Source organism: Ctenopharyngodon idella, chromosome 19 (genome assembly GCF_019924925.1).
Source record: "Ctenopharyngodon idella isolate HZGC_01 chromosome 19, HZGC01, whole genome shotgun sequence".
Lineage (NCBI taxonomy): Eukaryota > Metazoa > Chordata > Actinopteri > Cypriniformes > Xenocyprididae > Ctenopharyngodon > Ctenopharyngodon idella.
The window spans coordinates 30,403,719-30,430,382 of NC_067238.1; the positions used below are offsets into that span (position 1 = coordinate 30,403,719).

The window sequence follows — 26,664 nt, forward strand, 5'->3', positions numbered from 1 at the left end:
AATGGCTTTTTTTCTTTTTTACTGTGTATCTGCTAATCTGGTGAAAGAAATGCTGTGAAAATCAACAAAGGGAACCTGTCCACCTTATTTTGCTATTTTAAGCTATTTTGTGTGAATGTGTGTGAACTTCCGCTTTATAAATAACTGGAAGAATAACAAAATGCAGTAAATTGTAAAATAATTTGAGCAACAAACCAGTGTGTTTATGATTACAAAAATAAATTAAAATTATATGATAATGGTGATTTCGTTACATTTATTGTATCATCATATGTGACCCTGGGCCACAAAACCCAGTCACACAGGTATTTTTGTAGCCAACAATACACTGACTGTATGGGTCAAAATTATCGATTTTTCTTTTATGTCAAAAATCATTAGGATATTAAATAAAGATCATGTTCCATGAAGATATTTTTAACATTTCCTACTGTAAATATATAAAAAAATTATTTTTGTGAGTGGATATGCATTGCTAAGGACATCATTTGGACAACTTTAAAGGCAATTTTCTCAATATTTTGATTTTTTTGCACCCTCAGATTTTCAAATAGTTGTATCTCGACCAAATATTGTCCTATCCTAACAAACCAATACATCAGTATATTTACAAAATTGACCCTTATGACTGATTTTGTGGTTCACGGTTACATATGTAGATGAAGCTGACAAAGAGCTTATGTATAGTTATTGTTGTAATTGTCATGATCATTTTTTGGAGTAGCTAAAAATTGTGATAACGCTGCAGAGAAAAAAATTATCTTCCTTGTTGTATTTCAACACATCACCAGAGGGCGCTACAATTGAATTGCTATTTGATTGATGAAATGCGTTGCATCTGTTATTATTGTACAAACAAATGCTGTAAAGTTAACTTTTCCCCCTCTAATACTGAAATCGTGTTGATATTATATTGGATGTAGGTATCTTAATACTAAAATATATATTTGGTTTGAGATTTTGTTATGTTCAATCTGAAAAACAAGCGGCAGTTGCGACATCAAAGCTAATCTCCAAGTAAAGGTTATTCCTTCCTTTCTGAGACACGAAAACCGAAAAGGTAGTTAGGAATACAGCAGAAGGCTTGGTTAAGAATTCTCATGCACATTTTACTAGGCTGTCCGATGAAGAAATTGGGCTAAAACTGAAGGATGCGCACATTGTGAAAGGGAGGGTGAGAGTTGCGCTTCTTCCACGAGGAACGAGCGAGTGGCAAATCCTCACAGAAGAGTTTCTCAGACTTCATTTCAATAATATGGACAGATTTAAATGGGAACATGCACTTCATTTATGCCTCAGATGTCACAGTTGTTCCTGAAATTACTCATTTGATTATTCCATAAGAGGAATCAACATGGGAAAACTGCAGTCGAAACATGGTAAGACACTTTGCGAATAACATGATGCCAGACGCTACAATATCAAGATAATTCATGCTAATTGTAGTTTTATTTTTTTCTAGCATGTAAACGGAGAGAAAACCCAGAGGGTGAGTGTGTATCTTCATTATTTCTGCCATGTAGCTTTTACACACACACACAAAAAAGGATTATTAAATGGACGTTTGTGTTGCAATAGGAGATGCTTTCAAGGAGCTTGACTGTATCGGTGAAGACGACAGAAACAAGCTGGTAAAGGTACAGTTCATTCTTAATATTCAGGACTGATGAGTTAAAAAAAAAGTGCATGTTTATGTTGGGAATTGGTTGAGTACAACTGCTATTGGTAACACTTCATCACAACTTTTAATAAACCATTATGAAACATTAATGCTTAACAAAATATAGGTTATGTAGGTATTGTCATCGACACTGTATTTGTATTGTTTTAATGCACATGGAATAGGCTACTGATCTGCTTAGCATCATGTAATGTGATGTGAGTTCCCAGGTGAATGTACTTAAAGTGCTCTATTTTCACACACTAATGTTGTACTTAAAAGGTTAGTTCACCTAAAAATGAAATTTATGTCATTAATTACTTGTGTCGTTCCACACCTGTAAGACCTTCGTTCATCTTCAGAACACAAATTAAGATATTTTGATGAAATCCGAGAGGTTTTTTTATCCTCCATTGAAAGCAATGAAATTACCACATTCAGTGTCCAGAAAGGTACTAAAGACATTGTCAAAATAGTCAACATGACTACGGTGGTTCAACCTTAATATTATGAAGCATCGAGAATCCTTTTTGTGCGCAAAAACGAAACAAAAATAACGATTTTTTCAACAAATTCGTCTCTCCCCTGTCATTCTCATACGCTATTTCCGTCGCAGCGCTTCCAGGATATACGTCTGAACACCGGCTCAGTATTGGCTGACGAATTTGTTGAATAAAGTTGTTATTTTTGTTTTGTTTTTGCACACAATTTCATTTCATAACATTAAGGTTGAACCACTGCAGTCACGTTGACTATTTTAACGATGTCTTTACTACTTTTCTGGACCTTGAATGTGGTAATTTTGTTGCTTTTATTGGAAGGTAAAAAACCCTCAGATTTCATCAAAATATCTTAATTTGTGTTCTGAAGATGAATGAAGGTCTTACGGTTGTGGAACGACATGTGGGTGAGTAATTAATGACAGAAAATTCATTTTTGGGTGAAGTAACCCTTTAATATACTAAAAATTCTTTTGTACTTCTTAAGATAATCTTAAGAACATCTAAAGCCTTGTTTACACTGCACGCGTCTGCGGCGCGTTACGGCTGCAACGCGGCTACCGAAGCTGATCCGCGGCCACTCTAGTCAATGCTTGTGTTTACACCAGCCGCGCTGTGGCACGTTTCAGCAGCGTCCCAGAAGTGGCTCGCCACGCCGCTTCGCTAAAGATAGGCGCCTCGCCTGTTTTTGGTGGACGCCGCGTTGAAGCCGCGCAGTAAATACAAAATAAAAGTCCTGTCAATTTCAAAATAAACACCCCATGCAGACTCATGTGGGATAGCAAAAACACAACTAAGGATGCGTTCACACTTGTCATGTTTGGTTCGATTAAAACGAACCCTGGTGCGATTGCTCTGTTAGTGCGGTTCATTTGAACATATGTGAACGCTGCCATCCGAACCCTGGTGCGCACCAAACAAGCGGACTAAGACCGCTGAAAAGATGGTTCTCGGTCCGCTTCCAAATGAACTCTGGTGCGGTTGGAATGATATATGAACGCAACACGGACCAAAGACATGTAAACGAACCAAAAACAGGAAGATGAGACCCTAAAAAGTACAGAGTCCTCACGCATATCGGTTTTTCTCGTCATAGTCGCAAGTTTTCCCTTCACAGGCATCAGACGCGCGTCTCCTCACAGCAGATCATTTGTGTGTGTGACGGAGGGATTCCCACTGCTGTTTTGACTCCTTTACGCATTTTATAAGCTCTTCACGAGTTCCCAGCTGGCCACAATACCATCATATGCAGGCTACACACACAACAAGCGCATTTACCTCAGCACAGCATTGTTTTGGATGTTCAGTATGTTCCGTCTCAAAATAGGCAATACGTCATAACATCTGACCAATCAGATTGTGAACGTGTCCCTATGCCTTTAGGTTCGGTATCTTTTGGTTCTGTGATAAAATTGCCAATCTGAACGCTAATCGGACCAGGACTAAATTTTTTTTTTTTCTTTTTTGGTCTGGACCAAACAAACCAAACAAACCGAACTACGAGTGTGAACGCACCCTAAAAACAGAATTAAACTGGACAAAACAAACATTTAACTTACCCATGTTAGAACACAAAAAAATCGAGAAAGACAGCGTAGGACAGGCAAATCACGTGGTCTCACGAATCCTGTCGCTTCGCTCCTAAAATGCTCCTGGTGTGAGTTGGCACCGCCTAGAGGACGGAACAAAACCTCGCCAGAGCTGCGATGTGCCGCAGACGTGTGCAGTGTAAACAAGGCTTAAATGTACTCAACTGTGCTATTTTGAGATACCATGAAATATGAACTAAAATGTGCTTTTAACACACCATCTCTGTATTAAATTTATTTAGTTACTATTTGTAGTACACTTAAACCTGTGTATGAAAAGAAAGTGTATGAAAGATGTGTTCAATGACAGTACTTACTATAGGGTTAAGGTTAGGATGAGGGTTTGGGTTAGGGTTAATTGCATGTAATTATGCATAATTTCTAGTTATTACTACTACACTAACTACATGTAACATATGTAACAATGACACTAAAATAAAGTGTTGCCAAAGAATTTTTAGTATATTAAGTACAAAATTAGTGTGCGAAAATAGAGCACTTTAAGTACATTATGGAAATTTTTCACCTGGGATGTTGCTGTAAAATGTTACCCTTCCATTTGTACATTCTGTAATCGGCACTTTAGGTTTATCTTTATTTGACGCCTGATTTCTCTGAAGTACCAATTCATTTTTAGATATACGATTAGATGATATAATGGTGGACAAACTGCAAGAAGTGTTCCTATTGTTTGAGTAGTAGTGCTTGCACTTTCAAGTCATGGGTTTGATTCCCTAGGAACCGAAAATTTGCGTAGCTAACTTGCATTGTTAGGACTGAAGTGAAGAAATGTAAATGTGAGTCAACACAAATCATTTTCACATTTTAGACTGCCAGTTCAGGTTTTGAAACCAAGCACTGAATGGTCCTGTCCGCACTACCCTGTACTTCTCAGCATTGTATTTAAACGATGTTGGGTCTCTTCCCTCTTTTTCCTTTGCTCTCATTCTCTCAGTGGAGCCTGGAGCCTTCATCACTGTGTGAAATGCATATGGCCGGCAGCCAGAACAGCAGGGTCTTTGAGCGCAGCCCCACCACACATCTGTTATTAGTTTTGAAAACAGAGGGAGGCTGTGATGGGAAAATGGGGGGAAGTGGTTGAAGGAGGGAAAGTAGGTGTAGTTAGTGGGAGGAGTGCTATGATAAAGGCTGCTGCAAACAAAATGTAGATGAGTGGTTCAGCTAAAGGACTTGGATTGTTGTGGTGATGCTGTGCAATGCTTTAAACGTCTAATTTAGAGATCATGGTTGGTGGTTAAGACCAAGACAACACAAATAGAGCACTGGTCCAGCCGTGTTGCTGGAAGATGAACAGTTTTTTTAGAGTTATGCGTTTTTATGTGTATGTTTTTAAACTTTCAAAGAAGTATTTGTGTAGTGAAAAATTCCAAAAAATTCTTTATGCAGTGCTTGCCATTGTAAGGACAATAAAGGCCTGTTCACGCCAAGAATGATAACCAACGATAACTGTATTAGTGTCCACACCAACTCACAATATCGTTCTTTTTATTATAAGTGCGCGCTGCAGTTTTGTCATCTGCCGCTTTAAATGCTTAAAGTTCTTAAAGCAGGTTTGATTCTGATCCTTCCTGGAAAAAAAGCTGGAAAAATCATTCAGAAAGTGATTCCAAAGATATTGTTTCTCTGTGTTGTTATCGTTATAGTTGTGGTTTGCTATTCTTTTATATTTAGAACGATTAGTTATCGTCCTTGGTGTGAAAGGCTTGTAACCCCTTAACTGTCACCGTCCCGCTAGCAGAACGTTTGCCATTATATGATTAAAACAGTAATATCTTTGCCTAAACCTAAAATAATATTAAGCTTACAAATAGTAGTTTTCATATTTGTAGTTTTCTGATTATCAAGACAAATGACAGAGGAATGGTAATTTATTAATTCGCAACAACAATATTTTCAGACTCATAAGGCATGTTCAGACATTTATTTTGAAAAAGCAATGAAAAATCTTCTTTTATGTGTTTATTAAAGATTGAATTCAAACCAAATACTGCCATTGTGCCCATACTACTTCTGAATAGCATGTCAGTTTCATAAATTGTATGAACATTATAGAAATAAATGGTCACTGAAACCATAGGCTATATGGAAATGGAAGAGTCCTTATGTGGTCACCAATGGAGCCTGGATGGTCTCTAGTGGAAAAGTTTGGTACTGCGCCCAAACAAAATCTTACTGAAAGCTCAATTTTGAAATTTGAAACACAACTTGATTAGATTTTAGATTTTGGTTTTGATTTTCTTGCAGTTTTAGAGTAAAACAGTTTTGTAAAATATATATTTTATATAAATTACATCACAAAATACAAATTTACATTCTCCTAAACTAAAGCTTCAATAACTATTTTTTTTTTTTAAATTTCACTTTCATATTTTTCTTTCACTTCTGAAATAATCTGCCAAGTGTCCCCTTTATAAGGAGACCAAACTTAAGTCTGTGCTCAAAAGTATTCAAGATTTAAAACAATTTAAGTTGGGGTCTGTTCCCCAAAAATGGGAGTGACAGTTAAGGGGTTACGATTATCTCATACCTCTTATACCTAACGATTACCCTAACCCTAACACATAAAATTCAACATGCCCTTACTAATGTCTATTGTGCAAGACAAATAATAGCTGAAAATGTATGCAAAAATAAAGAAATGTCACTTGCATACATTGGATTACATGTGGCTTTGCTAGATGTTGTATTAACAATTTAAGATTCCTGATGAGAGCATGTTGCCACCAGTTGACACAAATGTTCATATCACAAACTAAATAGTCTCCAAAATGTGAGACTTACAATACATTGGTATCCGTAGCCCAAATCTCACACACAGAATGTGTTCACATTGAATCAATCTTTGACATTAAATGAGGACATGTGTACGCTTTCTGTCTCCAGTGTGTTTCGGGTCTAATTAAGACTGTGTTCTTTCACTGTGGGTCATAAAGCCAGGGACACTGAGGTCTTGGTCTCAGAGGGCTTAAAGGAGTCTGTGTTTTCTTGGAGAGGCAGAAAGAATCCTTTCTTTCGCCCTTTTTCCTCGCTGTCCCACTTCAAAGGACATAAGGAAGGGAGCATGTGCTGGAGGCAATGATCCATGTCTCTTTAGAATAGGGTGCATGACAGTTACGTCGTAAATAATTTAAATGATCAAACTCTTGAAGTATTACCACTTCAGTCTATTTGGTGCCAACACTCAAAATTTGTTGGTTGAATCAATAAAACTCTCAAAGGAAATTTCAATCATTTAAAAGAGGAAAAGGACTGAAAATACAAGCTGTGAAGTAACAGATTGTCCCTTGTTCTGTTGACCTTCAACATCCTTATTATGAAGAACAAATCTACATTAACGTGTTGATATTTATTTGATGAGCACCTATAATCAACTAGCACAACTACTTTGTTTGATATTAATCTAGAGCTGTTTTTATATTACTTACTAAGGCTGTCTTTTACTTGTATGCTATTGGTGCGTACTAATAAAATCAAGTTTGGGTTAGAGAGGAATACTACAACTGTAAGCCATTATGCAGTTCTGTCTTGAATGATTGCCCATCTAAACACAGTGACGCTGAATTGTTTTGAGTTTATTCCAAGACCGCGAAAGATTAAATCAGTCGCGTTCAGCCTCAACATTTTTTAGCGAATGGTGTTAGATATTCTACACTGTTTTAAGATTAAAAGGTTCAATGGGGAACTCTAGTGTTCTTGACTCAATTTTAAACAATAATAATGGCCAAAAAGGTTCTATTTAAGGAGAAATGTCTTAAATGAGCGCACAATATTTTCATGTTTAACAGGTTTTTTTTAGTGATTAAAGAATGTTTACGAGCTGTTTAATTTATAAAATTTAATAACAAAAAATTAATTAAAACAAAATTAATTAATTAGATCTAAATACATAAAATAATTCCATGATGAGAATCCCTAAAAAAAGTTCTATATACATTAAAAAATGCTGGGATAAAAACAACCCAAATTGGGTTGAAAATGGACAAACCCAGCGGTTGGGTTAAATGTTTGCCCAACGTGCTGGGCAGTTTTATTTTTTAGCTCAACTATTGTTTAAAAATTAATATATGCCTGGCTTAAAATGAACCCAAAATAGTTTGGAAATTAGAAATCAGGCACATAATTGTTAGAGGCAACAATAATAATCAAAAGGTGAACATTTATTAATAAGCAATTTAATAAATGTTTATTGTTTAATTATTATTAGTTAAACTTATTAATAAATGCTAATCTTCAACATACTTTGGGTTCATTTTAAGCAAGCAATACAGTAATTTTTAAACAATATTTGAGTTAAATAAAACTACCCAGCAGTTTGGGCAAACATTTAACCCAACCGCTGGGTTTGTCCATTTTCAACCCGACTTGGGTTGTTTTAACCCAGTGTTTTTTAGAGTGTATGAAGCACATGACAGAACACTTTGGGCCAGATTTACTAAACGGGGCAAATTAGTATGAGAGCGCAATTCCAAAAATGTGCCGATGGGAGTGGCAAGTTTTGCGCATGATCTACTGCTGATGTGCAAATTAAAGAACAGAGACGCAGTCAAATAATTTACATAATGACCAACGCAATCTACCAAGAGCAGTGCAAATTAGCGTTGGGTCGCAAATAAGCAGAGCTGATGCTCATCAAGTGCGGGTCGACACAGGCGCAACTTGTTACATGTAATCTGACAAACATGTACACACACACACATATGTGTGTGTGTGTACATGTTTGTCAGATTACATGTAACAAGTTGCGCCTGTGTCGACCCGCACTTGATGAGCATCAGCTCTATATATACTGTATAGGCAAACAATATGTTCGGATAATGTCTTTTTCTGGCATTCCAAAGAAATTAATATGAGTGGAAAATATTTTCTCCCTTCTACCTCGCGCTCTCTGTTCTCTGCGGTGTCTCCTCCTAGCAGCAATTGCAGCCATGTCGCAAAATGGGTTAAGACATGCTTTTTTGGGCGTTAAATAATGGTGCAAATACCAGTAAATTGACTAGCGCAAACATTAGTAAATTGCGTTGCGTGAATCATTTAAATACTCTCTTCCCATAAATTTTTCGTCTGAAAGGGAAACTCCTACAAATACATATGCAATAAGGTCAGGCGCAAAAACAACTCAGTCCACGCCTTTTCAGCGCTAATTTTGCACTGTGTGTCTTTAGTAAATCCTGATAGTAGTCTTTTAATGCCAAAAATGGGTTTGCGCAAGCTGTTAGTAAATCTGGCCCTATAACATTTTTGATCAAATTCATAAAGCTTTAAGGCACCCATAATATTTCATTGTATGAATATGTAAACAGTCAATATATATATAAAAAAGAACAGAGCCTCTGCTTTTAAACAACAAAACTCTTGTTATTATAGCTTCATTCATTCTTTTTTATCAACATTTGAATGTGCGCAAGTTTCATTCCAGTGCAAATGTTTTTTCCAGTTTAAAAATAAAACGCTGAGAAAATTCTTAGTCCGGATTGGATTCAGAATGATGAGCAAAATATAGATTGTGTCCATAAACACCCCCAAAGCTTGTTGTATACCAGACAGCAACATAGTGTCGGCCCAGATCCGGCTCATATCTGGTACACATGGATTCCACACGTACCCGATGTAGTCCGGATCTGGGCCGACACTATGTTACTGTCTGGGATAGCTCTTCATGGATACAACGTTATTCTCATTAACATTAGTCATTTATATGCTGTTGAATATTTGATGATCACTTTAGCTTACTTATGCGTAAGCAACTTCTGTCCACTCCTTCTGGTTTATGCAGATCTTCTTCTTTGCTTGTTTTTGGATCCGGAGGTGCTGTACTTTTTCAGACGATCGCCCTCTACCATATAACAGTGAAACCATGGATTGCCAGAAAAACTCAGTAGCCCCTCACTATAGAACACACGAGATCCAGGGGGCGGAGACGGGTAGGTTAAGGGATATGTAAAGTGGGAGGAGTTGGATCTAAATCCCCCTGGATCTCGTGTTCTGCAGTGAGGACCATTTCGAAAAACTGTCTATGGCGGGGAAAGAGTTAAGGATCTATATAGAAGCTTTTCTTCTAAGAGTGTAGTACCTTGAGCTGTGTTCATACTCCAACCCACCTCAGCTCACTGACGATCAAACGGCATGCTATTTCTGTCCCTCTCTCTCACCATGTAATAAGGGTTCCATCCAGGTGTTTGGTGACAGGAAGTGAGGGCAAACAAAGCCATGTACTGTTCATGAGGCACAGGCAGCAGTGTGAGTGGGTGATGAAGAGGAACTGGAGTTGGGATAGGGGGTGTCTGGCTGAGTGACACCCAGTCTGAGCTGGTAATCTGAGCCCACATCAAAGACACTTGAGCAGGCAGAGCGTGGCAGAGGCTTGGCCATGATGATGGGACAAATCATTGGCGGACTGATAGATCACTCATCGCACTTCTCTGGGTTTTGATGTTCAGTCTTCTGTCAGACTGCAGGTTCTGCTTTCAGCAGCGTCATGCAGTGGTTTATGGTTGCACATTTGGATGTGTTTGCTTGCAAAAGATGAGATTTAGTAGATGGAAAAAGTTTATTTATTTTAAGGATGCACAATATATCAGTATTTCCAATATTTCATTTATTTATTGAATATATACAGTACATGGATGGCATATTGGTGCCTGTATATTTTTTAGAACAGAAAATGAGAAAAAATATCTATATAAAATATAATCATATGTGTAAAGCAAAGACTTCTGGAAAAGCCTTTTTACTGTTTTTAATCGCAAATGATAAGGTAATTCATTTTAACACAATTTTTATTTGCAAAACCCATAAATTTGACAGTATTTTACAGTAAAATTACATATAATGCAATGTTAAATTTTTCACTGTATATAGTAACTACAATACACCTACTTTACAATCATTTTCACAGTGTGTATCAATCAGTATTAGATTTTTATTTGTTCCTGCTCATTTCCTTTATTTTTAAATTTTTACAAATTTTTATCTTTCCTGTCATCTAGCACTCACTTAAAAGTAATCTTCAAAAATTCTCATAGTTTAATAAAGATTTACTTTAATAAATCTTTAGCAAATCTCAAAATTAATATCTATTTTTCATACTGTACATTATAATGTTCACTTGTAGCATCTAAAACTGGTGCAATCACTTGCATTTAACTTAAAATATTCCGTAATTTTTGGTCAAACAGATGAGTAATGCAAACTATAAAGGGTCCACTTTTATTTGTGTAAACTCACAATAACAGCGAAACGATGTGCTTTTGTAAAATAATGAAAACAATCAGGATGCGATATCTACCGTCTCGGTAAACTTGAGCACGTAACAAAATGAACTGAAACTCAGGGTATGCTTGCCTCACAGAAACGAGAAATACATCCATAGAAAGCTTGAAATGTCTAATTTTAAACGAACCAATTCAAATGGAAAATAAATATTCTCAGATTATGTAAAAAAATGTAAATCTATATGAAACATGCATATAGGCGCGTCCAATACTGCGGATATGACGAGTCAGCGTTGTTAATCTCTACAGCTGAAAACACAGGAAACATTATCAATAAATTATTAATATATTTAGACGGTTTCCTTCTGTTTTTTCACATCACACTCATAATCATTACATTTGCCGGCAAGCTTCATGTGTGCGCATGAGCACTGATTACGCTATGAAGGCATTAAAGGCTCTTTATTATGATTTATGGCTTATTAATATAAACACGCGATTAGTCGACTAAACGCTTAAATGAACTAGTCGACTAAAAAAATCTTTAGTCGAGGGCAGCCCTAGATATTACCAAATTATAGATGTTGGCCATAACGTGAAAATAATTATCTGCTTTTTGGTCAGAATTTTAACATTGGTTAATTCCTAATATATTTATTATAATATATTTATATATATAAAAATCTCACTCGCAGAGGAAGCTGATTGTATGTTCTCGTAAGACGTTTTTCTCCAGATAGATTCATGGTTCTTCTGGCTCGTAAAACGATTAGTTGTGTGTGTGTTTGTGGAGAACCATGTGTGTCTCACATCTGCTCTCACACTGTGGGTGTTTCACTTAATGAGTTTGTGAGTTAATATCTGGATATATAGTTGCGGATGATGTCAAAGCTGCCATGAGTAACACAGTGTCGACATCATGCCTTGTCTGAGAGGGAATTCTGTTCATTTTCACTCTGTCATCTTTTTGAAAAAGATATAAAGGTTTTGTCATTATATGAACAAAGCATTCAGTCTTTCATGCAATATTAAAATAATATGATATTCTACTAAGTTCAATAATGAAAATGCACTAATATTGTATCTGTCATGGATGTATTTAAAATTCAATTTGTAACTTTTTTTTATGGTGATTCGTAATATGCTGTATAAAATATAATAAAGTATATTGCTGTAATTTTTCCAGGAATGTATAAGTTGCTTTCCCATCTTCAAATGTCACAATCAAACTTGCGTAAAATTAAATTAAAAATGCAACTTTGCATGCAAATCTTGGAATATCAAGCAGTTGATAGTCAGATGTTCTGGCTTGTTCAGCGCACATACGTGCAGTTGTGTTTTTGCTAGGATAAGATGGACAGAGTTGTTTCAGGAAGGATCAAAGATGATGTTGAGCTGTTTTGTCATGGAGGGCATTTCACTTTCTCAGAAAGCAGCAGTGCAATGTGTCTGGAAACAATTGAGCTTAAGACCACAGGAGTGCAAAGAATGAAGTGATTTTTTTTCTTGTTCCTGGTGAATTCATTATGGGGGCTGCATGGTTTTACAGCTCAAAAACAGGTTTTCTAAACAAATTATTTACAAAACTGGCTCATAGATGATCTTTGTCAATCTATCATCTTACAGATGTTCACCCTCCACAGACACTAGCATGCTTTCTAATGTCGTCTAGTTCTGTCGTCCTGTGGGTTTATCTTTTACTGCACACATTAGCTGCACTGCAGTCTATTGTTTTTGTTGGATGTCCAAAGTTTTAATGATTTGTTTTGCCTGTTTAACTCTAGGATCTGTGTGGTAGAGATCCAAAAGTAGATCATTACTGTGCGCTGCAAGGTAAGTCGAGCTTTGAATGGAAACTCGTTCACAAACAGTGCCTCTGTTTGAAGTAAAAGTAATAGACTAATCTGTCATTTTCTCAAATATTCTGTCAAGTGTTTTTTCTCAGTCCAACTCTTTATAAGATCTGTTAACATTATCTGTTATTTGTAGTAACACTGCCACCAGAGAGAGTAATGGAGAATCCCAAATCTTTGCTTTCTTCTCCTGAAAATGGAAGGCAGCGTCCACTCAAAGATGCACTGAGGAGAAATGGGAAGAGTGATGTAAGTGTCTGCCATTCAGAAAACTACATATACATTGAATATCAGGTTTGATAACGTAATGTGGCCTAACCTCATAAGGGCTTTTCACACTGTGATTAAACCGGTTATCAGCGTTCTAAACCTCGCTTTTAACCCCGGGTAAAGGAATGTTTCACATTTAGAAGCAGGATTAGCACCAATTTTCACCTGGGATTATGAAACCCTGCTCCGGAGCAGGATTAGCACCGCTTTTGCAAACGACAGCCAATCATGTGACTCACATTCACACACTTTGGACAGTCACAGAAACACTGCATGTTGTTTGTAAACATAAACGTTTGAGCGTTTGATTGGAAAAATGACAGCAACGCAAACCCGTCAATTGGAGTGCAGAAAAGACTGTTTCATTCTTACCTTTATAGTCCGAAAAGTCCATCCAGAAAATACATAATTGTATAGTCGGCAATGTGTTATATGAGGACGAGCCATGCTAGAGCAGGTGTTGTGCGGCATCTGTCCAATCAGTGACACTGACACCGAAAATTATGCAAGTAGGGATGTTAACCCAGGGTTAAGTAATGTACAGTGTGAAACATCAGTTTATGAATACCCAGGATTCATTGTTAACCCCAGGTAAATTATGAGCAGTGTGAAACCTGAAGCAAGATAACCCAAATTAGTTTGGGTTCATCATATTCTGCTCACCAAGGCTGCATTTATTTGATGGAAAATACAGTAAGAACAGTAATAGTTTTTTTTCTATTTGAATATATTGTAAAATGTAATTTATTCCTGTGATCAAAGCTGAATTTTCAGCATCATTACTCCAGTCTTCAGTGTCACATGATCCTTCAGAAATCATTCTAATATGCTGATTTGCTGCTCAAGAAATATTTCTGATTATTATCAATGGTAAAATCAGTTGTATTGCTTCATATTTTTGTGGAAACCATAATCATTTTTTTTAGGATTCTTTTAGTGTATAGAAAGTTTAAAAGAACAGCATTTATTTTAAACAGAAATCTTTTGGTAACAATGTAAACGTTTGTTTAAATTATCAGTTTAATGCATCCTTGCTGATTTTTTTCTTTAAAAAAAAGTCTTTTCAATGGGAATGCAGAATGGTTTGCTAAAACTTCACTCAAAATCGAATATTGTTTTCTGAGTTGTGGGATATCTTGATTAATAAACTTTGTCAAGTTTGCAAATCTTTCCTCTGCCATTCTTGTGCTGTTGATATTAGGATAAGGAGTGTAACGTGTCTGTCATGGATGAAAATCGTCGAGAGTGGATGATTACGTTGTACAATTTGGACAACAACGGGAAAATAAACAGAGAGGTAAAGCTCAGTATCGACAAGCAAATGATAAATAAATCATTTAGCTTTGGTGAGTTTCTCTGGTTGTGATTGTTGCAGAATATGTTGAGCTTGATGCAGACGATCTATGAGGCGGTCGAGGCATCAGTCAAACAGCTGGTGCTCAGCAATGGCACAAGCCTGCGTGTGAAGCTGAGCGTCACTCCATTATCCAGCAGAAAAGGTGAAGACTGAACCTCATGATAAACAAATGGTCTGGTCTGTTTGGTGGAGGCACTGCTGCATCACAAATATTTATGATATAATGCAACTTTAATTTACCTTTTGTCCTTCTTGAGATCGGGATGCTGGGATGCAGTCTGTGAATGAGCGGGATCAGATGGAGGACTCAGTGCGGTGTGTAGAGAGCCATCATTCTCAAAACAGTCTGTGGTGTGGTGTATGAATGAGACGTGATGTATGACGTTATTCTTGAGAAAATACTGATGCAGGAAATGAATTATTTACCCAGTGGAACAAAATTAGAATTATTTACCCAGTGAAACAAATTTAGAAACCAGTGTGAACAAAATTATAACAAAATGTAATAAAATTAGTTACCAACCAGTATTATTTTAGTATTTATATACTATTATAGTATTTATATATTTTTTAAAAATATTAAAGAAAATTAAAAAGTGTATTTTTTTCTTTTCAGTTTTAATTATTTAACAGTTAAACAAAATTAGAAATATTAGAATTATTTATCCAGTGGAACAAAATTTGTATTATATAAATCATTTACCCAGTGGAACAAAATTATAACAAAATGTAATAAAATTATTGTTACCAAACAGTATTATTTTAGTATTTATATACTAATATAGTATTTATATATATATTTAAAATATATATATATATCTTTAAAAATATTAAATAAATATTAAAAAGTCTATTTTTATTTTTTCAGTTTTCATTATGTACCAGTGAAACAAAATTAGAAATATTAGAATTACTTATCCAGTGGAACAAAATATTTATCCAGTGGAACAAAATTATAACAAAATGTAATAAAATTATAGTTACCAGCATTGTTTTACTATAGTATTTTAATATTTTTTTTATTATAAAAAAATTATATTTTATAAAAAAAAATATAAATAAAAAAAGGTTTATTTTTATATTTTCAGTTTTCATTTTAATATTTTTCATTTTAATATTTAACATTTTAATAATTAGTTTTGTTATGTGTATTTGTCATTTTTATAATTTTTTTTTTAAATATTTCTATTTAGCTTTAATTTATTTTTATTTCAGTTTTAGTCATTTCAGTACTTAAACATTTTATTATTATTAGCCAAGGCATCATAACTGAAAATGTACTTTTTTCATCTGATGTTTATATTTTATTTCAGCTTTATTTTAATTAACGTAACAGTTTTTAATAGTTTTAGTTAACAATAACAACACTGTTACCGATGCTATGATACAATATTACAATAACATGTTTTCTATTCTATGATTTTCTTCCATCAGAGGACTGAACTCGGATCAAATGGGTGTTCTGGAGAAGAAGCACTACTCCCTAGATGAAAACACAGAACGTAGGAACCACTATCTGGATCTGGCTGGAATTGAGAACTATGCTTCTCGATTTGAAGGTGATAGCTTGACATTTATCCTTTTGCTTTCTGCAAGATATTTGTCATAAAGGCGTGTGGAGATTCAGTTTTATGAAGGTTTAAATTGCTACTAGATGTTTCCTAAATATAATTTATTCTACTCAGAAACATCTGGTGAGGAGCAGCCTCAGGACAGCCCTGCGCCGCGTGGCCATCACCGTCGCTCTCAACCCGAGACCTGCAGCCCTGTGGAGTCCTCTGGGAGATCCATTCCTTTCCTCAGGTCGCTCCGCAGCCGCAGCAAGTCTGTCGGCTATAGTGGAGCCACAACCAAACCCAGCAAGCTCCATGGGCATCACCCTATGACCTGGTGCCACCCATCCCAACAGCAACCTCTGCTGCACAGCTCCAGCAAACGCATCCGTGCCAGAGCCCGTGAGACGGCATCACCTTCCAGAAGCAACCATGACAGAGATGTACACCCTGGGGGCTTTATGCCTGTTCCTCAAAGACATGAACACCATCATCACCATGAGCATCACCATCACCACCATCATCACCATCACCACCCCTGCGTAAGAGTTCTGAAAACCTCCTGAATGTCTGAGTAGCAAACTCTCATAATCAGTGTTATTTTTTCTGTAAAATTAAAGATGCAGGTGGTTCATTGGCCAAACAGACAAAACTTGAACATTTCTACAATAATAGGGACTGAACCACTGTTTTCGATGATATGAGAACCGCACCTGCTCATAAAAATTCAGTAGAAAAGAATCTGCATTCATTATGCTGGTGTGCAGCTCCCTCTTGTGGTTATGAACGGAATTTGTAGCTCCTATTTTGATTATAATGCATTTGGCATACTTTCCTTTGTGATTTGGAAAATGTGACATGTTAGTATATCCTTAATGATTGTAATATTTGTGAGGTGCAACACAATTTTTTCCTCAGGAATGTGTTTTATAGACTATATGACCACTTTTATTGTATGTTATTACATATATTATTGTTCTCATTTATGTAGTTTTGATTCAACCTGCTTATTATAATACATTGGTTGCAATCAGTGTTTTTTAAAACCAAAGTCTTTACAGCTATATTGCATGTTTATGTTCTGAATAGGGTTACTAATATTATATTAGAAAATGGCATGTTTTATTGTTGACATCATGGTTAAAACTATAAAACACATAATGTACCAAACAAAATAAAAGATTAAATTAAATAAGGGAAACTGCACATTCACTTTTTAAAAGTAGGGAGTATCCCTGTATGGTGAGACACTCAAAAAACAAGCAAGCAAAAAAATGTCACGTTAAACGGATGTCTACAATTATAATTACTTAAATTAGTCTCATTTAGCATTGCTCTGCAAATTTTCATAGGCGAAATCCAGTCATTGTAATAGAAATCCACGTGGTTGGTGTGATCATATTAGCGAAATTTCTATAGTCCATTGTCAACAGTGAAATCACATTAAAACCAAGCAACTTTCTCTTGGTCAACGTGGCGAATTTTCAGGGAACTTTTTCACTCTCACGCAAAACTGATCATGTGGATTCCTATTAAAATGACTGGAAATTGCTTGTGAAATTTCACTGAGCAATGGTAAATGTGACCTCAACTATAAAAGTTTCCCATGCAGACTTCGCTCGTGTTCTAGTTGGTCAAGCAAATTCGCTGTGTTGCCCGAAAGAAAGTTGCTTGGTTTTAAAGTCGGCTTGAAATGGAAGTTGTGATAGTATTTTCTTCCCTGTTGTGACCATAGACTGTAAAAAAGATGTATGACGCACCTTCACCAGGGTTGCCAGGTTTTCACAACAAAACCCTCAAAACTAGCCCAATTGCATTTCAGGTAAAAATCACGCTCTGGGGGGTAAAATCCGCGTTTTTGGAAGGGTTCCCCTCGTAAAATTTGCATTCCAGGGGGTATATATCATATTATTTGGGATCACTTCAACCTGCGGATATGAAAAACAACCCACGGAATCTGTGTTAAAGTAGCCCAATTCCGTGGGAAAACAACAGACTTGGCAACACTGACCTTCACTCTCTTCCATTGTAGTAAATGTGAAGCCGCCAGTGTGTCAATATCGCGCTGACATCTTGAGTTTCGAGTCTGCTTAGTAGTGAACGTGAAATGGAGCCACGACATCAAGGCCCCGCCCACAGAATCGGTTAATACAGTTTACTGCAGAACAACTCATTATGTCGGTGTGAAATAAACAGTTCTGGAAATGTAGAAATTAAAGTTATAACTCCAGTCTCCTCCTGAAGATCCAGAATAAAAGTCTGTTGGTGCTTCAGTGACTCCTTCGCTCAGAGCAGTCGAATCTCAGCGGTCAATCAATCATGATGGCAAAACCCGCGTTTTTATAGCATCAAATAACTAACTAAAACAAAACTTATTAAAAGAACGAACACTTCAGCATGATAAAAACTGCCTAAAATGATATAAACCATCTTTGTAAAAAAATATTTGACGTGTAATTTGATTGTTTAGTTTGTCTCACATCTATACAGTGACTGCTCATGTCCCATTACATTACATGGAGAGAGCGGGGTGTATGACCTATACTGCATCCAGCCACTTGGGGGCGATCGAGGCGCTTTGGCTTCACTTTTCAGGACTCGTGTGGCACGCTTGATTGTGATGTATATAGGCCCTGTCCCAAATGGCACCCTAAACACTCACGGCCTTCCTACGAGTCCGCACTTTTGTGACGTAACGTCGCTTTGACTGTCCGGAAGAAGTCTGCCGCGGAGCTCGCACCAGCGCAGGCTCAGCAAAAGTGCGCATCGAAGGGGGCATATCGGCCGCAAAGGGGGCGCTCGCGAGCACCCTTCTGAAGCCTAAAATTGACAAATGGGACACCCTCTGGTCTCGTGGACTTAACGGACACGTGCACGTGGTAGCCATTGTCCAGTCCACAAGACCGAAAGTGCATAGAAGTGTGCCATTTGGGACAGGTCCATACAAGTGATGAAACGGCTTCTGGAACATGTAGGGCGGGACTTGATATTATCCATTGGAACTGATTGGATGGATGTGGTTTGCTATTGGTCGATCTCATGTGAGTGACAGGTTGCCCCGCCCTCACGTCAGTCAACGCGACATCAGAGAAGAGATGTCATGGCAAGAGGGAGGGGAGGTTATTTTGATTAATGATTATGAAACAATGTGCATGGATAAATCATTCATAATGCTGCAATATTCCATAAAAAATAAGAATTATCAATTATGATTTCATGGTGATTTTAAAGTGACCTGTGTAAACTAGTAGACCTTTTTTGCCTCACCTTCAGAATATATCTTCTTTTTCCTTTTTCAATGGTTAACCCAGAAAATACCAGATTTTTCCTACAGCCACAGAATGTGATTGTACCGACTGTTGTCTCTATTGATGGTCAATAAGCACAGGTAAGAGACTTCTTTTTTCTTAGCAGCCGTACAAAACCTAATTGCTGTTTAACCTCTGCCTGTTAGCCATGAGAGTATGAGACAGCTGCTTCTAAAAATAACTAACCCCTTCTCAACTCTCTCCCTCCTCATGCTCTCGCTCAGCACATGTATATGTTGGTTGAAAGACGGCAGAAGAAACACACCACGACTCCTAAAGGCTGACAGCTCTAAGAAGTTTCCTTGATCTTGGGAGCTGACAAACACAGCCATGAAGAGCTTGAAGTTCCTAGCAGCCGAGGGCTTCGTCCAAACCGGAACAAATGCGTGTAAGAACCTCCACTGCTTGTCTTGCAATCTCTACCCAATCCTCTTCAAGGCCAGCTATCTGTGTGAGGAGGCCACGATGCTCCACGACTTGGTCCAGACGTGGCCTCTGACGGAGATCAACTTGCGCAAACTGTTAGGCCGGACCCCGGACTGTCCAGATGATCTCACGTCCCGCACCTGCAGGCTCTGTCTGGAGGCCTTTCTCACAGGTTTGAAGGACTATGTGTTTCAAGCTCCAAGCATGTATACAAAAAAGCTACGTGTGGTGGATATAGTCGGTCTGCAAGACACTGAACACCAGGTCTGTCCCTGCAGACGGACCCTCGGCCGTTGGGCACGAACCGAGCTGCTAACCCGCATGTGCTACGAGACTATGGAGTACATGCAGACCGGTCAAGCGGCGCCATCAGCGTTTCACGTGGAGATAGATGTCCGCGTGGATGCTTTTGTTACCGGACGGAACAACGAGGTGGTGGCTCAGGCTCTGTTGCTACGCAGACATTGCCCGTTAAAACTGTTCTTCGTTGGCCTGCGTGTGGATTCGTTGAGCCTCAGGAACCTCTTCTTCCTCCTGAAGCTGGTGGAGTCACACGGCCTGCAGAAGCTGGAAGTGGTGCACAACGTACATCTGGAGGCTCCACACATTGAGGTAATGCTCTCCCAGCTGAAGTTCCCCCAGCTGCGCTCGATCACGTTTCCTGCACAGGCTTTGAATGTACACAGGTTGGGCCCGGATGACGAAGGCCTCATAGGAGTTCTGGGTGAGCTGATGAGCAAACTGACGGAGCTGAGAGAGCTCTCTCTGGGGTTCTCCACTCTTACAGGACATCTGAGGAGACTGCTGAGGTAAAGACTTTAAAGGAACAGGTCACCAAAAAATGAAAATTATCGCATAATTTACTCACCCTCAAGCCATTCTTGGTGTATATGACTTTCTTCTTTCAACCGAACACAATCGGGAGTTATATTAAATAATATGAAGTGCATCCATCCATCATAAAAGTAATCCATATGACTCCAGGGAGTTAATAAATGCCATCTGAAGTGAAGCGATGGATTTTTATAAGAAAAATATCCATATTTATAACTTTATAAACTACAATCACTGGCTTCTGGCAACGGCTGTACACGCATTCACGTAGAGTTCAGTTCCGGCAGAAGGGTGACCTCTGACCCGATGTAGGTTGTAGGACGTAGCGTAAGCTTTTTTTAAATTGATGAACGTGGAAGCGCAGAGAATAAAGCAAAACAAAACACCAGTCACGAATTAGAAGTCTAAAACAAGAAGTTTTAAAGAAAAATGTCAGAGGATTCTGATATAAGAGAAGAGGCGCTACGTCGTAATTCTGTTGCCGGAAGCCTGTTATTATAGTTTATAAAGTCTTAAATATGGATATTTTTCTTACAAAAACCCTTAGCTTCACTTCAGAAGGCATTTATTAACCCGCTGGAGTCGTATGGATTACTTTTAGGATGGATGGATATGCTTTTTAGCGCTTCAAAAAACTTCAAAATGCCATTACAAAACTGGGAAGAGCCAGAATATTTTTTTAACTCATGATTGTGTTCGACTGAAAGAAGAAAGTCATGTACACCTAGGATGGCTTGAGGATGAGTAAATTATATGATAATTTTCATTTTTGGGTGAACTATCCCTTTAAAACAACAATGTGACCACAGCTACCGTTTAACTCCTGCATATATATTGTTAAAAATAAAGGTTCCTTTTTGGCATCTGAAGAACCTTTAACTTCCATGGAACCTTTCCAGGGTTCTTTAAGACCAGTTCACAACTGCACTGACAGATGCTTTGTCGGGTTTTGTCTGTTCAGTGTGTTAACCCTGTCGGTGTCTGACACCATTGGTCGGCTCTTCGTTTTTGCCGATTGAAAAGCAAAATTCTTGGAACATTTCAATTCTTGGAATGTCTGAGATCTGCGTCGGTCGGTGTAAGAGTGTAGATCACATAGACTTGCGCTCAAAAGTTTGGGGTCGGTAAGATTATTTATGTCTTTGAAAGAAGTCTCATTTGCATCTATTTGATCAAAATACTGTAAAACAGTAATATTGTGAAATATTATTACAATTTTAATTTTTTAAAATTTTTTTTTTTACAATTATTACAATTGTAATATTTTAGTTTTACTATATGCCTGTGATCATATCTCATAATTAGACCAGTCTTCAGTGTCACATGATCCTTCAGAAATCATTCTAATATGCTGATTTGCTGCTTGAGAAACATCTCTGATTATTATGAATGTTGAAAACACTTGTACTGCTTCATGTTTTTGTGGAAACCATGATACACACTTTTTTTTACCGACCCCAAACATTTGAACAGTAGCATATAGGCGATCTTTTTCACTTAAATGTAAGATCTGAGAATCTTATTTGAGGGTTTGCAGCCTAATCAAATGTTTAAAGGAACACTCCACTTTTTTTGAAAATAGGCTCATTTTCCAACTCCCCTAGAGTTAAACAGTTGAGTTTTACCGTTTTCGAATCCATTCAGCCGATCTCCGGGTCTGGCGGTACCACTTTTAGCATAGCTTAGCATAGTTCATTGAATCTGATTAGACCGTTAGCATCTTGCTCAAAAATGACCAAAGAGTTTCGATATTTTTCCTAATTAAAACTTGACTTTTCTGTAGTTACATCATGTACGAAGACCGACGGAAAATGAAAAGTTGCGATTTTCTAGGCCGATATGGCTAGGAACTATACTCTCATTCCGGCGTAATAATCAAAGAACTTTGCTGTCGTACCATGGGTGCAGCAGGCGCAATGATATTACGCAGCGGCTGTGACCCCCTGCTTGCACAGGGAGCGTGCCTTGCAACCATGGAGACATTTGTGAGAGACGCTGCGTAACTCTGCGTCGAAACTCTTTGGTCATTTTTGAGCGAGATGCTAACGGTCTAATCAGATTCAATGAACTATGCTAAGCTATGCTAAAAGTGGTACCGCCAGACCCGGAGATCGGCTGAATGGATTCGAAAACGGTAAAACTCAACTGTTTAACTCTAGGGGAGTTGGAAAATGAGCTTTTCAAAAAAAGTGGAGTGTTCCTTTAATATGAAACCGTGTTGTCTAGCAGGTTGTTGTTGAAATAGCTCCTTGTTTGTTGTGTGACTGCAGACAGCTGTCCTGTTGCAAACTCTATTTAGGCCAGGACATGACTCTGGCAAAACAGTACGTTCTACTTTCACTGTAAATAGCAGTTCATGTGTCTTATAACAGTCAAAACATCACGTGTCACACAGGTGCCAAAACACTCTCTGACCCATGATATTAATTCACTCCAGAAGCTTATGTAGCATGTTTAATTATATATACCTAGGACTTTATATGGATTTCATGAAGTTTCCTCAGTGCTGTTTACAGAAGAAAATTATATATATATGTTTTTTTACACATATATAATCTTCTGTAGAAAACAGCACTTTTCCTCCTAAATATATTCCTCCGATATATATATATATATACACACACACATATATAACAAAGATGCAATAAATTGAAGTGACTTTTTTTAATGTTACAAAATATTTTAAATAAATGCTGTTCTTTTGAACATTATATTCTTCAAAGAATCCTGAAAAAGTTTCCACAGTTAAGCAAAGGTTTTCAGCATTGATAATAGAAAAAGTAGAAATAAAACAAATGTTTCTTGATCAGCAAATCAGCACCACAAAACCAGTCATAAGGGTCGATTTTTTTTAAATTGAGATTTATACATCGAGCATACGCCTCTTTTTTAGATGTGAAATCTAGAAATCGCAAATGATCTTGAACTTGTGCACAGCTGAATGGTTTCAGTTCTCTGTGTTATAAATGACACCTAATTAATGTCATTTACATATAAAAGATCACCAGTCATCGTCCAAATCCTGGGGTGCAAATCTGAGGGTGCACAAAAATCAAAATATTGAAAAAATTGCCTTTAAAGTTGTCCAAATGAAGTCCTTAGCAATGCATATCCACTCAAAAAAATACATTTTTGATATATTTATGGTAGAAAATTTACAAAATATCTTAATAGAACATGATCTTTACTTAATATCCTAATGATTTTTGGCATATAATTTTGACCCATACAGTGTATTGTTGGCTATTGCTACAAATATACCCGTGTGACTTATGACTGGTTTTGTGGTCCAGAGTCACATATTAGAATAATTTCTGAAGAATCATGTGACTGACTAAAGACTGGAGTAATGATGCTGAAAATTCAGCTTTGATCACAGGAATAAATTACATTCTACAATGTATTCAAAAAGAAAACCCATTATTAAACATTATAAATATAAAACTATTAATAGTTTTAATATTATAGTATGTAAATCTATTATTATTATTATAAGGTGTAAATCTCATTATTTGCGATCATTTCTAAACACTTTGGAGTAACTTTAATCTGTTTGTTTTACCAGTCCACTAAACACTCCTCTGCAGTGTATTGAGTTAGCGAACTGTAGTCTCAACGCAGTGGACATGGCCTACTTCGCCAACAGCCTACACAGTGAGCACATAGTAAAGCTGGACCTGAGCGGTCATGCGGTGGCGGACGTCTTCCCCAACACCTTCCGGAAGCTCCTGCATCGCTGTTCTGCCACACTCACTAGCCTGGGTCTGGAGGAGTGTGGACTGGACGATGAGACCCTGGATACGCTCACCCAAGCACTGAGACCCTGTCACGCGCTACAGGAATTAAAGATCCTGGGTAATCCACTGAGCACAGCTGCCCTGCGCCATCTCTTCAACACACTGGCTCTGGGTTTTCCTGCTTTGAGGTACAGTATGACTATGCGTTCATTGGGGTTCATTGCTTTTTTTTACGTTTTCAACTTTCTTTAGTGTGTAATGTTGCTGTTTGAGCATGAAAAAGGTCTGCAAATTTCCAAAACACAAAGTCACTCCAAAGGGAGATATGACAGTTTTGGCCAATAACCGATAATTCTTTATATTTGAAAGCCAAAAACCGATATATTGGCCGATAAATCTAAATCAAAATTTTTATATAATTTTTGAAAGCCTGATTACAAAAACAAAAGTCTCACCATTTAAAGCAATGTCCAACACACAAATAATTACAAAATGTTCTCATTATAATTTTATGTAGCCTATATGACAGACTTGCGCTGCACGTTGAACAACTGTATTTTCCTTTTTGAAGTGTCATATTTCAAAACCATCATGGTGGACAGTGCGCATCTGAAGTGTCTCAGCTGAAGGAAATAATCCATTATTTATCAGCTTTAATATATTGGCCAAATTTTCTTATCGGGCCGATAACGATAACATTAAAAGTCAACATATATTGGTCGATACCGATATGGTGGCTGATACATCGTGCATCCATCGTGAGTTATTTTCTAAATCAGTGCACAGTTTCTGAACTCCCTCATGCGTCCCAACAAAGACTATAGATAGAAAGGGACTTTGGTGCCAGTTCGTATACTATCCATCTTAAATAGTATTCGAAATTAGAATCAGTGTCCCAAATCGTAGTGTTGAAATAAGTGTTTTAAAGATACCCGGTCGATACTAAGACACATTAGGGGATTTGAATTATCAATGCACTCACAAAAATGCAGAATCAAATCGTTAATCAAATTGCATCAAATTTTATTGTGAAGCATATTGAATCATTCTGAATTTTCAAAAATCGTTCTTGAATCGAATTGAAAACCTAATTAACTGTCTATCTAAAGATTCACACCCCTGGTTAGTAGTGTAGAAACTCACGTTTATGGTAAGGAGCGGAACATTTCCAAAACACACTTGAAGCAGTTGACCAATCACAACACACTGGTCCAGCTGACCAATCAGAGCACATTGTGCTTTTCAGAAGGAGGGGCTTTATAGAGACAGGAGCTAAACAGAGCATTACTGACAGACTGGGAAGAGAGGAGCTGCAACAATGGAGAATATGGGGAAAATAATGTGTGTTTTGAACATTCAAGCATGAAAACTAATTCTAGTAGAGCCCAAAAACAAAATCAATACTTTGTAAAAATGCATAATAGCTTTTTGACTGTAATTTGATTGTATTGTCCCACAGATATGTTGAGCTGCCCGTCCCTCGCGACTGTTATCCTGAAGGTGCATCCTACCCGCTGAATGATACGACACTGATAAATTACGACAGGGAGAAGTTCCAGCAAGCCAGGACTGAACTTGTTGGCATTCTAGAGAGGGAGGGAAAAAAAGACATAGAAGTCTGCACGCCATTATTTGGAGCCTATGATCCTGACATCAACGAGACGAGCAATGAGCTAGGAGTCTCCATGTTGCAGTCGTTCAGCAGTGTCGTAGGCAACTTCATTGACACAGTCAATAGTGTCACCCAACGGAGAGAGCAGAGTTAGACGGTGGAGTGAGACGTTCACAATGAACGAGAACTTATGTTTTCAACATTTATAATAAATGTTTCTTGAGCAATATATCAGCATATTAGACTGACTTCTGAAGGATCATGTGACACTGAGGACTGGAGTAATGATGCTGAAAATTCAGCTTTGATCACAGGAATAAATTACATTTTAAAATATAACTAATTTTAAGTTGTAATATTTCTAAATATTGCTGTTTTTTTATGATCAAATAAATGCAGCATTGAGCACGAGACCGTCAAAAACATTTTATGCTGTTTGAAGTGTTAAAAATAATGTTGAGTGTTTTTGTGTGTACGCTATATATATATATATATATAAAACAGTTCAGTGCCTGCAAATAATACATAAACATGTAATAATGTATATTGAGATGAGCAATAAAGAACTCAAAATATTTTTATCTATCCATAACAGGATTCATTTGTGATTGTGCTTCATCTCAACTCATGAAAAGTAAACATTGTTTAGGTTAATTGTAGTTATGAAATTGTGCTCGTCTTGTCATTTTTTTGTTTTTAAGTTAAGTCTTTGTATTTAAACAAATGGCTTTAT

The 26,664-nt window shown here is 37.2% G+C and overlaps 2 protein-coding genes across 4 annotated transcripts; both read left to right on the top strand.

Annotated features, from left to right (window-relative positions):
* Positions 1-811: 811 nt before the first annotated feature.
* On the top strand, positions 812-19,133 carry LOC127500878 (protein naked cuticle homolog 2-like). Of its 3 annotated transcripts, none has more exons than XM_051872459.1 (10): positions 812-1,379; positions 1,463-1,489; positions 1,579-1,637; positions 12,766-12,814; positions 12,971-13,083; positions 14,306-14,401; positions 14,501-14,603; positions 14,719-14,776; positions 15,896-16,020; positions 16,147-19,133. In XM_051872459.1, exons 1-10 carry the CDS (start codon positions 1,355-1,357, stop codon positions 16,578-16,580), a joined length of 1,089 nt encoding a protein of 362 aa, XP_051728419.1. In that variant the 5' UTR covers positions 812-1,354; the 3' UTR covers positions 16,581-19,133. The 3 variants fall into 3 exon arrangements, with proteins under 3 accessions (XP_051728419.1, XP_051728418.1, XP_051728417.1); XM_051872458.1 differs by having other exon boundaries at positions 1,579-1,631; positions 14,480-14,603; XM_051872457.1 differs by having other exon boundaries at positions 813-1,379; positions 14,480-14,603.
* Positions 19,134-19,263: 130 nt separating this feature from the next.
* lrrc14b (leucine rich repeat containing 14B) lies at positions 19,264-26,513 on the top strand. The gene is made up of 4 exons (XM_051872452.1): positions 19,264-19,402; positions 19,547-20,557; positions 24,148-24,507; positions 25,779-26,513. Exons 2-4 carry the CDS (start codon positions 19,653-19,655, stop codon positions 26,083-26,085), a joined length of 1,572 nt encoding a protein of 523 aa, XP_051728412.1. The 5' UTR covers positions 19,264-19,402; positions 19,547-19,652; the 3' UTR covers positions 26,086-26,513.
* Positions 26,514-26,664: the final 151 nt, after the last annotated feature.